Source organism: Grampus griseus (genome assembly GCF_964374135.1).
Source record: "Grampus griseus genome assembly, chromosome: 1".
Taxonomy (NCBI): Eukaryota; Metazoa; Chordata; class Mammalia; order Artiodactyla; family Delphinidae; genus Grampus; species Grampus griseus.
The window spans coordinates 95,685,476-95,699,513 of record NC_139017.1 but is presented as its reverse complement, the minus strand read 5'-3'; the positions used below and the strand labels follow the sequence as shown (position 1 = coordinate 95,699,513).

The following is a 14,038-nucleotide window of genomic DNA, read 5'->3' as shown; positions in this document are numbered from 1 at the left end:
TCCTTTTTCATGTACTTTGCTTATCTAAATTGGCACATGATGCCTGCTCACCATCTCTCAGAAACTGAGAGAGGTACTAACTCATCCATCAGACCCCGCCTAAGAGCCCAGGAGGCACCAGGAAGGATATTTCTCTTTCTCTGCTGCCTGTTTCTCACCAAACTGAATCAGCATTTCTAGGAGCTTAATTCCCATTCGGGAAGGTAATACCTTCTAGAGATGGGGGTGGTAGCACTTATGGAAATTCTAACCCATCAGCTGAGAGATAAGTAGATCAAAGTTAGAGAGTTATCCCCCAGCGACCTACCCGAAGCTTTCCAAGTAAAAAAAAAATTAGTTTTACATATGCATGTATATACATATAAATTTATATTTTTATATGTAAAACTAAAATTTTATATATGCACACACAAAAATACAGACATACATATATACATATATGTGTATACACGAATGTACCTATACACACATACAAATATATAGATATATATTTCCCCAATTCTTCACTTATACTTGCTAAATTTTCTCTCCACCCGAAACCTTTAGAAAAGGATTGGATATGAAGCCCTAATTTAAGCCCTGCATTTTGTTTGGTTTTGTTTTCTTTTGGGCTGCACGACACGGCTTGTGGGATCTTAGTTCCCCAATCACGTATTGAACCTGGGCCCTCAGCAGTGAGAGCACAGAGTCTTAACCACTGGACTGCCAGGGAATTCCCTGCATTTTTGGAGCTTCAAATCAGGGTTAAGTATACTCTCAATTATGAATGGTCACTGAGCCAGGAAATAAATATATATTTATATATAGAGAGAGAGCAATTTGAAAATCAAGTGAACCCAAATGATAATTTTCAATAAAAATAGGATGATCAAATTCTATTCAAAAAATAATAAGTTTGGATTCTATATTACAGCTAAATGGAAGAGAGAAATAATGAGGAAAAAGTAAAAATATACCAGAGGTAGATATTTCAAAATCTCTTGTAAAGCACGTATCAAGCACCTATACTACACCAGGCACTGTATTAGGTGCCCAGCGTTTCTCCACTTCAGCACTATTGACAGTTTGAACCAGATAAGTGTTTGTTGTGGGGGACAGTGCCGTGCATTTAGGATGTTTAGCAGCATCCCCAGCCTCTACCCACTAGATGCCAGTATCACTTCTCAAGCTTTGACAACCAAAAATGTGTCCAGACATTGACGAATGACCTCAGAGAGGAGACTGCCATCAGTTGAGACCCACTGTACTAACGATACAAAGATAGCACCTGCCTACCAGTTGTAATTTTTGTTTTATGTTCCTTAAGAATCCTCATTCCTCAAAAACGTGGTACATCATCTGGTGTAGAGGTTGTGAGGACTCTTCTTCTACAGCTGGGCTACCACAGTGCCTGCCCCTCTGAGTTCTGGTCTTTTGAGAGGGTAGGCTAGAGAGAGGCCGGTTCCTTATCTTCAATTACTATTTCCTAGGTCTCCCATTACTTCCACTGACATTCTAATCTTTTAGAAAGCTTTGTCAGAACAAAAAACATCTAAAGTTTTTCTCTTAATAATATTTATGTTATCCACAAATAATATACAGAATATATATATCAAATCAACATATAAAAATAGCATATTGAAGTGAGAATTTTAAGAAATGCTCTATATCAGTAAGCATCTCCTGGCAGAATTTTGCAATTCTAAGTAATTAGCAACAAGATACTTCCTTATTAACCTATTTAATGGAGAGTTGGTTGTAATTGTTATAAAGAAGAGAAAGGGGTGCGTGTTTGTTTCTATTTTGTTTTCACAAACATATCATGATGTGTCATTCGACGACAACCTCATATTAATTCAGCTTTCACTGAGGACTTGAAAACCTTCAAAAACATTCATTAGCAGATACTCTGATGAGGTTAGCAGGCTTTCAACCTCATACTCTTACAATATTAGTCTGAAGATATTCATGAGAACTACATGACATTTCGTTATGCATGGGCCTCTCTACAGAGGAAAACAACTACCAATACCAGCGCATTTCATACTTCCCTGAGACGTAATTGCCCAGGCAGATCAAGAGCTCTATCTCTGTGCCCCAGGAATAGAAAAGGGCAGAGACAGGAGGAAACTAGCATTTGCCAAGTGCTCGCTATTTCTTTTATTTTATTCCTTATTAAACCCTACGAAGTAGATAACATTGCCCAGACCTCTAAATGCTTAATTGCCCCAGGATTCAGTCCTTGGAATCCCTAACTTTCTAGGAAATCTTATCCACTCCTATGGCTATAAATACCAACTCCCAACTTTATATCTTCAAACCCAGACTTCACTGAGCTCCCAACTTTTATATCTGTCCTCTCCATATCACCATTTGACTGTCTCACATTTAACACTTCCCCACCAAGCTCCTTCCTTCTCCTTTCCAGGTTAGTTTGGTCAATTGCATTCACATTTTTTCAATTATTCAGATTACAAACATTGGAATCACCTTTGACATCTCTCTTTCTCTCACTTCTCATATGTAATCTATCGACATAGCCCGGCAGCTCTTCCTTTGAAATATTTCCAGCATCCAATCACTTCTCACTCTTCTACCAGCAAGGACCCTGGATTAAGCCATCTTCGTCTGAATTATTTCAACAACTGAGACCTCCATGTTTGCCCCGCTCCAGTCTATTTTCAACACCGCAGCCAATGTAATTGTTTAAATTTCATGTCTTGGCATGTTTCTCATCTGCTCAGAATTCCCAAAGGCTCCCCAAAGGCCTTACCATGCCGAAGGCCCCCTATGATCTGGCGGCTACCCCCTCTCTGCCTTTATTTCTCACCACTCAGCTCCTTATTCCCTTGCCTCTCATTTCAAGTTTTCAAATTACTCTTCCCTCTCTATGAAGCACACTCCCACGACACCCTTGTGTGTCCCTCCTTCACTTCCTTCAATCTCTACTCAAATGACTTTGTCAGAAAACTCCCCATCACCACACTCTGTAAAATAGAGCCCCCTCCCCAGGCACTCTCCGTCTCCCTTATTCTTCCGTTTATAGTCCTTATGCTACTTTTTTCATGGAAACATTTTTCTTCATAAATAAATGTATATATGTGTGCATATACACATATTTGTTTATTATGTATATATATTTGCATATATGTGTGTTTATAAGTATATATATGAGATGTGTATATGTATATATACATATATGTATATACATATATATATGTATATATACATATATGTATATATATATAAAGTCCAGGGCTAGATTTGATCCTGGGTCATACACACACAACATTTACAGGAGTTGGCAAATCTAGCCCTGGCCTACTTTTTATATAGCCATGAGCTAGAAATTGTTTTTATATTATTAAAAGGTTATAAAATGGAAAATACAAAAGATGAATATGCAACAGAAACCAAAAGTGGCCTGCAAAGCCTGAAGTATTTACTATTTGCCGGCCCCTGTGTTAGTGTGTTGTCCACTAGAATGTAAACTCCTTGAGGACAGGAACTCTGTTTTGTTCACTGTTATAACCCAGCAAATAGGATAGTGCCTGGTATAAAGTAGATGCTAAACAAACATTTTGAATGAATGAATGAAGAAAATGAGACTTAGCAAGGTCTGGTGACTTGTCTAGGGTCACCCAGGAGCTTGACAGATGAATCAGAATTCAAACCCAGGTCCGCCTGGTTCCACAGCTGGATCCTGAGGTCCCAGAACTTTATACAGCAATGACTTGAAACTTCTTGTTTTCTACCCAAAAGCCCCTCATTAGACTGTCTCTAACATGCTGTCAGGTAAAGGACCCTGCAGAACAGGACATGGAATAGACATGGTGTATTGCAGAAAACCTTTGATAATTATACCATAATAACATTTACATCTGATATCAATTATATGTAATGTGCTTTCAAATACATCACTGCTTCTTAGCTTCACCATGTTTCTGTATAAAGTGAGGCAGGTGCTATATTCTCATTGTACATGTTACAAAACTGAGTTCCAGGCCAGTTAAAAGAATTGGCTCTCACAAGTCGTGAGTAGCAGAAACAGAATAATCCAGATACATCACTTTCAGTATAGAACTTTCTACTGTACCAACCAACATATATCCCCACAACTCTACTGATGGGCAAATGTGCTCCATGGATGTGGAGGGAATTTAATAGAATGGCATCACATCTCAGTAACTTCTGAGAAACCAGAGGTACTGCATTTTACTTGGAGTTCTATGATATGCAAGAAAACCTCCTCAGCTATAAACAGCCAACTACCAACAGCTAGGGGCAGGAGGAAAGTCAGAATTTTGAAACGAAAGCAATAAGTAGGAGAATGATCTGCTTGGACTTGTATTGGTGTGACAGTGGCACAGGAATTTTGAGCTGCCAGATGCATGACCATCTTAAAGAAGGAAGTCAAAATAACTGACAATTATCTTAGCTGACAGTAATACCCACAGCTGTCATCTCCTGAACTAGCGCGCTATATCGAAGCAGCCATCTTTTGAGGCAGCTTATTTGAGAGCTAGGAGTATTTGGCTGAGAAACTACATGCGTTTCACGGCTGCCCAGGGCCAGCTTTACTAACTTTGTGAATGCTAGTGGTTGTGTGTTTTTATCCAGGATAGAGGTCACGATGCCACACCCTGGAATTAACTTGAATCAGACATGTAGCTCTAAACTAGTCTAGATACCAGCTCAGAAAGCAACAATCTAATTTCAAATGTCTGTTTCTGTCCCTACGAGTTCCCTTATACTTTGTCAGGCTATGTGATAACATTTTTTTTCCTAGGAAACGTAGTCTCCATAAACAGCAGCAGCTGAGGCCACTGTACTAGATTTTGTCCATTTCTCACCTCTTCACTCTACTCTCTATAATATGGTACAACTTTTAGAGAACTGTGAAATTAAAATGAAGTGTCATTCTCAATGTTAGGATATGCAGGGTTTTTAAGTGTTAAATATCTATGATTTTAAATCAAATTTAATAATTATAATGTTACAAAGTGTTGCTTGGCTAGAAAATAAAATTATAATGTTTTCTCCAAACAATTTATATGAAAACTTGTGTAAGAAAAATTAACAATCTGAAGGATAATGACAGATGGACCATTCCTTTTGGTCCAACTTTAAACTTAAGTCTCTTTGTAAAACAAATCTCTGTTTCATGTGGAAGTAACATTAGTAGTCGCAATGAAGAAAATGGGACCAAGGGTCAAATATTTTACCTAAGAATCCCCTTTGTCAAAAATAAAAAATAAAAAAACTTTCATTGAAAAATGTTGAGCCAAATTCAGGTATTGGGTATCTTCTATGTACTTAATGTGATGTTTGGTGTGATGCTAAGTTCTTAGAAGGTATCTGGATACTTACATTTAATATTCCAAGTAAAGTTTGTGTATGGGGAATATATATTTGAGAGCTCTGTATTTGTACTGTCTTAAGTAATATAAAGTATATCTTTTTGTTCAGACTTGAGAAAGAGATCCAAGATCTTGAAAAAGCTGAACTGCAAATCTCAACCAATGAAGAGGCAATTTTAAAGAAACTAAAATCAGTTGAGAGGACAACAGAAGACATAATACGGGTAAGCATTAGCTAATTTAAAAACTGAATCCCTCCCAAAGTGATTCCACAAATAGTATATAATTCTTCAAAGTATATCCATATATAGAATTTATTTTTTAACTGTATTAATCATGGAGAATTCTTTTTTCTTATAGTCTGTGAAGGTGGAAAAGGAAGAAACATCAGGAGGTATGTTTTTGAGCAGCCTATGCTATGTCTAACTGAGATATTTTTTGACAAGTCCACTGAATTTTTCCCTTTATTGTAAATATATTCTAAATATATTTTAAATTAATATTGATTTTACAGAGTCAATTGAAGACATCTATGCTAATATCCCTGACCTTCCAAAATCCTACATACCTTCCAGATTAAGGAAGGAAAGAAATGAAGGACTAGAAGATGATGAACAAAATAGAAAAGGTATACAAAAAATCTGTCTTCAATGGTAGGTTCTCAAATTCAGATTTTACAACATCAAATATTAGCAACTTGCTGTGACATTCTATCCTTCCAGGTTAAGCAATGGTCCATTTTACAAAGTTCCATGAGGTATGTGAGTCACTTACAAAAGTAGGGATAATGGGGTTACAATATTTATTCCACGCATTTCATTCCCCTGCAAACCAGGTAAGAACAGGGAAGATAAAGGCCTGAAGGAAACAAGAAGCTCTTAAAGCAAAGCTCCCCTGCTCAAAAATATCTCTCCCAACATATTCCATGTAGTAGACACTAGAATAAAATGAAATGAAATGAATGAAGTGAAAATATTCCCCTTGAGAAGGCTCGGCATTACTTACCCCCATGTGGGAATGATTTGCATGACACTAATACTTCAAAGCCCCAGGGAAAATGAAGGCTTGTATTGGAGCAGAGAGGGAACCTTTGAATTTTAGAGTGAAAAGAGAAGCTACACTCTATCTGCAGGAAGTAGTCATTCATTCATTCATTCATTCATTCAACAAATATTCAGTGAACCCCCTACTCTATGCCAAGCTCAGTTCTCACACTAAGAATACAGTAATGAATAAAACAAAAAATCTCTGCCCTCATAGAGTTGACATTCTAAGGGAGAAAATAGATTAAAAATTAGATAAACAAATAAAATATATCATATTAGGAAGTGAAAATACTAAAGAGAAGAAGAAAACAGAGAAGGGGGATAGGGCAAGTGTGGGTGAAGGTGTTGCAGTTTTATTTGGGTAGCCAGGGAAGCCCAAGAACCACTGGGCTACGGAGGAGAGATGACGTGCAAGATGCATTCACAGAGGAAGGCGGGAGCACACAGTAAAGCAGGCAGTACAACGTTGTAATTTTGCCCAGGATCCCATTAGCTTTACTCTGCCAGTTAAAATCACAGCCCTCAGGATCTTGCCAGGGACATGAAGCAGATTTCAACTTCCCCAAAATCAACCAGTTCTCCCCAGTTCAGTTGTTTTAGTATAGCTGATAGTGCTCTATTTTTAGCCCTTCTTAAAAATAGGAGTGAAAATGAAAAGAAACATAAGGCAAAATGAGAGGCATGTGATTCTAGCCTACTCCCTCCCTCTTCTATACCAGTTCTACATTTAACAACCTCCCAGTTGGGAAAATTTTAGAACACTCCTCTCTAATTTCAACAGGCTGCTGGCCTGTGCAGCAAGGCTGTAACAATAAAATATACAGTGCTTGGCCTTTTATCTACAGTAATGCACAGAGCGATATATTCTTCCTCACTAAAAAAAAGATCTGATCCCTGAGCAATGTAAAGAATGTAAATCTGTTGTGTTGGATTTATTCATTAGAAAGGGGATATCTTTTGGTTCCCCAATGAAAATCCTTACCGTTAGGAACCATCAGTTTCTTTTCTCCAATCAGCTTCTCTTCTTCAATCCTTTCCATTTTTTCAGTAATTTCATACATCCTTACACAAAAACCCATGTCATTAAACTATTAGTCATTATATAATTAATGAATAAAATCAGAAATTTTAAAAAGACATTTCATAAAAGAACACAAAGGGGATACTTAATATAAAAATAAACACTGTGAAAGCTAGCTAGTTAAAAAGAGAAAAAGTTAACTAAATCAGGGATCAAATTTGTCTCTCGACAGCTTTGTATGCCATGGAAATCAAAGTTGAAAAAGACTTGAAGACCGGAGAAAGTACAGTCCTGTCTTCAATACCTCTCCCATCAGATGACTTTAAAGGTACAGGGATAAAAGTTTATGACGATGGGCAAAAGTCAGTATATGCAGTAAGCTCTAATCACAGTGCAGCATACAACGGCACCGCCGGCCTGGCACCAGTTGAAGTAGAGGAACTTTTAAGACAAGCTTCAGAGAGAAATTCTAAATCCCCAACAGAGTATCATGAGCCTGTATATGCCAATCCATTTTGCAGACCTACAACGCCACAGAGAGAGAAGGTAACTCCTGGACCAAACTTTCAAGAAAGGATAAAGATTAAAGCTAACGGACTGGGGAATGATGTGAATAGATCCACACACAACATGGACAATGGACTTTCAGAGGAGAGCGGCAACAGCTTCAATCACATCAGTCCCGTTCGGCCAATACCTCAACCCCGATCGATGCTTCAACAAGCAGAGGAGACACCCCACAGCCAGCAAAAGAGGCTGATGACTCCTTGGGAAGAATCCAATGTAATGCAGGACAGGTATGCTCCCTCTCCAAAGGCGGGACTGAGTCCCAGCGAAGCACTAGTTGGGAAGTCAGAACGCCAGGGTTCTTCACCTACTTGCCAGGAGGATGAGGAAGACATTAGATATAATATTGTTCATTCCCTGCCTTCTGACATGGATGAGAAAGAACCCGTGACAATGATTTTCATGGGTTATCAGCAGGCAGAAGACAATGAGGAAGAAAAGAAGCTTCTGACGGGATATGACGGGGTCATCCATGCTGAGCTGGTTGTGATTGATGAGGAGGAGGCGGGTGAAGGAGAAGCTGAGAAACTATCCTACCATCCCATAGCCCCCTACAGTCAGGTTTTCCAGCCTGCCAAACCAACACCACTTCCAAGAAAGAGATCAGAAGTTAATCCCCATGAAAACAGAAACCATAAATCTCCCCACAAAAATTCCATATCCCTGAAAGAGCAAGAAGAAAGCTTAGGCAGCCCTGTCCACCATCCTCCACTCGACGTTCAGATAGCAGGAGATGGGACTGAGGATCCCTCCCTAACAGGTAACAAAAACGACAAGGTTTGTCACTGCTGTCTAGTCCTGTGATAATCTTCTCTTTGTGTTGTTACCAAACCCTCGTGCTTTCAGCTTTTTTTTGACCACTTCATAAGCTAATACATGCTAAGATTTTTTTATTAATGCTGATATGAACTGTTATCATCATAAGCAAAGTGACTAAGTCACTTCAAAAGATAAAGAAAGTGAAACAAAAATTTGTTGCCTTATTTGGGTACTGCATTGATTGACCTTAGTAACTTGAAATTCATCTTCTGGCATGGTATGGGTGTAAATGTATTTGAATTACTATCATGTTGGATCAATATTAGATCGTTTCCCATGAGAATCGAAGCCAGCTCTTTTTTTGTGTCTCTCTGTGATTTAAACTTCCTGCATAAGTTAACAAATTGCCTTAATTTTGCACGAAAAAACAAGAAACAAATTTTACTTTCAATGTGATATTTTATTACTTTGTTATATCTTGTTTCTCTATACTTTTATAATTTTATTAACTTTATTTCCTTAATTTTTCTATATTTTAAAAAAGAATATCAGTTTATTCTACATTATCTATAACATTTAATGTCACATAATCTTCCCTAACTTAGAAATTTCATTCTTTTATTTTCTAAACATTTGCATTCCACATATTCTCATTCTCTGTAAAGTTTTAGAGCTATCTAGCTTTTCTAGCATTGAATAGAAAATAACACTTTTTCTACAAAACTAATAGCTCATCAATTTTAGATTCTTTATTATCACTTGAATATTGTTTTCTACTTACTTTGTACTTTGTTACTACTTTCTTTGTAAATAATAAATAAGAATATGATAAAATTAATTATAATAGCTGATAAAATGAATTATAATAGCTAAAGACATAAATCAAATTACCCAGACATACGTACTAGATCTGTGAAAGGAACAGTAATTTTAAATGTTCTAATAGAAGAATTTTCATTAAAAAGCAATAACTATTGAGTCCCAGCTAATCCAGCAATCAAAAAACCTAATAATTCTACAGAACTGTTGGTAGTACCTGCACCGTTCAGGAAGGATTCTTCCTCTGCAACCAAGAAACCCAGTCTTAGGTTGCCAATAATACGATAAAATGGACCTCTTCCATTTTTTAAGTAGTTAAATTAAACATACCTATTGTAAATTTAATTATCTGAAGAATTTCTAAGCTCTTGGTAAGTGCGCACTTATATTATCTTCCTAAATCAGAGTTGAATGGTGTGTCCGCACAACGGAAACCTGATAAAACTAAAATCTCCCTTCTGTTACGAGAATGATCAAACTTTGCAGCTTAAATTCATTTTTTAAACACCACCACCAAAGACTTAGAAAAAAGGAGCATGCTGTTTATGGTCAAGAGCAGTGACATTACACACTATAAAACCTCCCATTTTTTAACTTGGATGTTAGCCAGCTCCTCCCGAACACCCTTATTCCTTCTCCCCTACCCATGTCAACACATATATCCCAGAGAAAAAGACAGGAAGTGACTAATGTTTCCAGACAACACTAATCATGCCACTGAACTAAAATAATGAAAACAGGAAGACCTTTTGCAGACAAAGTAACAATACAAATGTTGTACTATCAATCAAATCATCTTATAAACAGAATGCTCCAAATTCCTTGCCTTCTGTTATGACATCATTTTACATTCCCATTTTCCAATTCACCATGTGGATTACAGAACTGATATTTTTAATGGGTTTTTTAAAATAAGTATATCATATTGACATATGCCTTCAGGGTACGTCCATATTCATAGAATATATAGCCACCTATGCATTTCAATTTCACAAGCACCAACTAGGTTGAGCTTCTCCCTCTAAAGGCCTCCCCCCAAAAAAAATACATATTGATACTTGAAAATCCACCATTTCAGTCCATTCCTTTATTTATGGTATAGGTGCCCTACTATATATAAATATTCCTAGTAGGCACAATAGTTAATAAGTGTAAGTCTCTTTTCTCTTAGTGTAAATGCTGTTATCAAAGCCTGACCTGAGAGCAATTTTTAACTTGAAAAAGAACATGAAGGAGGAAGAAAGATGGAAAAAGGTGGAGCCTGGAGACCCTAAAGATCAGATTTTTTAGCCAAAACTTTGAAAAGGATAAGACACAACAAGAAAATTTAGGCAAATTTATGTCCATTTATTTATGTATCAATAAATATAACAGGATCATGTTCAAAATATCTGGCTCAGTGACGAATGCATCTAACGAGTGGCCCCTGTAAGCTTTTACTGGGACTCCCCTACTATCCCCACCAGCCAGACAGTTGACTCCCTTTGGTAATCCTCACCAACCTACTTTTGTACTCCTTTTAGCTCTGTTCTCCCTTCTTACAGATGTCAGTGGCATTTCAGGATGAAGAGGTAGGGAAACTCAGCTCCGGGGGATTCAAAAGCTAGTGGTGGCAAAATTGCCAACCTGTGGCAACCATTAGAAGCCAAGGAACACCGAGAGTAAGGAGGCAAGCTCTCTTCCCTCAAGTTAATACCAGCCAAAACTGTGCATCTGAATTGTTATGAGGAGAGGAGATATAGAACTGAGAAGAACAGAAAGGAGAAGTAAAAAGGAGAGCTGATGACTCAGATCTTTTAGCTGCTACACCAAGGGGCCTTCCCATTGCCAGAAGCTGTGTCCCCACACATCTACTTGGAACTCACACCATCTACTCACCGTAGGCCTAAAGAAAGGAAGAGCAGATTCTAACAATCTAGAATTCTTTTTTCCCCCTTAAGAAACGGGACAGTGAGTTACTGGATTACCCCACTCCTGAGGATGCAAACATCCAGGATGTCCTTTAAGAACTTCACTGAAAATCCACAGCACACTGGCTATGCCTGATTTACTGAATCTAAGTTGAGGAGTAGCTGTAGGGAGGAGGATTTTGCCCCAGCCTTAAAAGAGACCTTCAAAAGTCCCTTAAGATGAACGTTTCCTCTGTTTTCATTTTTGGTATGGGCAAGATAGAGGTCCAAAAATCCCAAAGTAAAACCTATAAAGACTTGCCTTCTGCCTTCTGCCTTCTTGCTGTGGAAGCACAGTCCTGTCCTTCAGTTTCACCGTCTGACATCTCCCAGCAATCGACACCATCCTCCTGGCTACAGAGCAAAGGAAATTCTCTCAGCTGGTCCTGAATTCAAGGGAATATTCTTGATCCTGCCACTGGAAATAATCATTTCCCTTAAAATTCCAAGGGAAATAAAGCTCTTTGACTTCATTTAAATGAAAACATTTCATATAAGTAGAGTGAAAATAAAAATGACCGTGGCCTTCTTACAATATTAGATCCCCAACCTTCTCGTATTTGTGAAAAAGAGCTTCTTAGAAATAGGGTCATTTCATTTGTTGATGGACAACTAATATATGGCTGTGAAATAAGAAAACATGATTTCCCTTTTTGATTTTTTTTAATTAAACAAAATTTTGCAAACAGTTAAATAGCTGGTTCTTGGGCCATATTACACATGATTGTAATGATCAGTGCCTTGAAAGCATCTCTCAACTTTTGGAACGTGACTGAGACAGCTATACTCTGTTCTTAAATATTAATGGCATGATACCAGAACATCAGAGAAATGTTATGAATTTTAAATCTACATTTTTAAAATGGTTTCTATATCTAATATACCATTAGCAGTGAAATATTCTCAAAAAGATAAATTTGCCCTTTGAAAGCACATATAACATATCTTGACAAAGACATTTTATCATGACTTCAACTCCTAAATACTGGTTCATATCGTTTCATTATTAAAAATTTTGTTCTTGCTATTCTATATCCAAGGATGAAGCCCTTTGGGATAACCAAGTTTGATGAGTTAAAAGATAACCCAACCATCATGAATTAGGATTTATGTCAATGCCTTTTTTCTCTTTAGTAGTACATAGCTCAGAAATATGCACAAAACAGTCATTGACCCATAGCTGTTTATCTATGGCTAATAGTGATACTGTGCACTAATCCTGTATTTACTCAATTTATGCTGTGTTTGCTCTTTTAATTTTTATAGAAATAGGTTCCTTCTAGTTCCGAACCTGCTTCTTCCCTAAGTTAACCATAGCTTATTATTTCTACTATCTTTTTATGCTACTAAAACAATGCTCACATTGTTGGATAAAATCATCTGAGGTATGTTTCAAACTTTCCTGCAATCTATGTAATGGTCATTTAGAGTGAAAAGTAAAGCTTTTTTTCCCATAACTCTCTCTCTATTTTTTCTTTATTTTGCAGCCTTAAGGATGAGAATGGCAAAGCTGGGGAAAAAAGTTATCTAAGAGGTGTACCATCTACGTAAACACCCTTTGAAGAAGAAACTAAGAAACATTTGCAAATTTCTCTTCCAGATATTTTGTTTCTTTTTCCTGAGATACAAAAAATTATAATTATACCCATATTAAGCCATGTGAATAAGCAGTAGTCATTATTTGAAACAAATACCAAAAAAGCTGGGGAGAACAAACTCTTAACTATTCCAGTTACTTGACATGATTCAGTGGGGGGAAACCAACATATTTTTATTGTATTGATACCAAAGCATTTCTAATAAGAGCTTGTTAAATTTAAGAATAAAGTTATTTAAAATAGCCCAACTGTATTTTATTAACTGACCTTGTAATTTTGCTGACACAAAGATTGAAAGATCATAGGAAGCCACTGCACCTCATCACAGAAATATTCATCTTCAACTCTGACAAGTAAACATGCCATCTCAAGTCAACAAGGCTCTAAGACAACTACATCCTCTTGCTAAGGACCAATTCAATTGAGACTTAAAACTCTTTGCATACATTTTAAAGGTGCATGCAATAATTATCCTCATATTTGGGGACTGGATTTGGATTATCTTGATAGCGTACATGACTTTACAGTTGATAACCAATATGTTCAGTTTTCTTGAAATATCATCTTTTCTTTCATTCAGTTCAATGTGAATTCCAGGGTACAATGACTGATTATGACCCAAGACTGTTGGATGGAGGACTTCCCAAATTCTCAACACAAATCTGATCTAATATTTGACCAATTCTTGTAAACAAGTTAGAATCCTAATATTAAAACATTATAAGAAAGTGTACAACATTTCATTCCTAAGTATTCTTGCCAGGATATTAAATCATGATTTGAAGGAGAATACTCCCATACCAATTATTTCCTGCCTTACCTTGTTATACTGCCCTCCATCCAACACCCTCAAAATCCACTCAAATACATCTTCCCCTGGATCGTGCCAGTGCTAATTATCCAGGTCCTGACAAGTCTTTCAGTGAATGGTCTGTTTTCT

The 14,038-nt window shown here is 37.1% G+C and overlaps 1 protein-coding gene across 2 annotated transcripts in view; it reads left to right on the top strand.

The window, feature by feature from the left end:
* Nucleotides 1–13,341, top strand: part of PALMD (palmdelphin) — a 55,663-nt gene extending 42,322 nt beyond the window's left edge. For both annotated transcript variants that reach the window (XM_082651346.1, XM_082651345.1), the window contains exons 5-9: nucleotides 5,449–5,563; nucleotides 5,700–5,733; nucleotides 5,854–5,967; nucleotides 7,639–8,733; nucleotides 12,988–13,341. In XM_082651346.1, the coding sequence (XP_082507472.1) occupies nucleotides 5,449–5,563; nucleotides 5,700–5,733; nucleotides 5,854–5,967; nucleotides 7,639–8,733; nucleotides 12,988–13,031 (1,402 nt within the window). In that variant the 3' untranslated portion in view covers nucleotides 13,032–13,341. The remainder of the gene's footprint in view (nucleotides 1–5,448; nucleotides 5,564–5,699; nucleotides 5,734–5,853; nucleotides 5,968–7,638; nucleotides 8,734–12,987) is intronic.
* The last annotated feature ends 697 nt before the right edge of the window (nucleotides 13,342–14,038 follow it).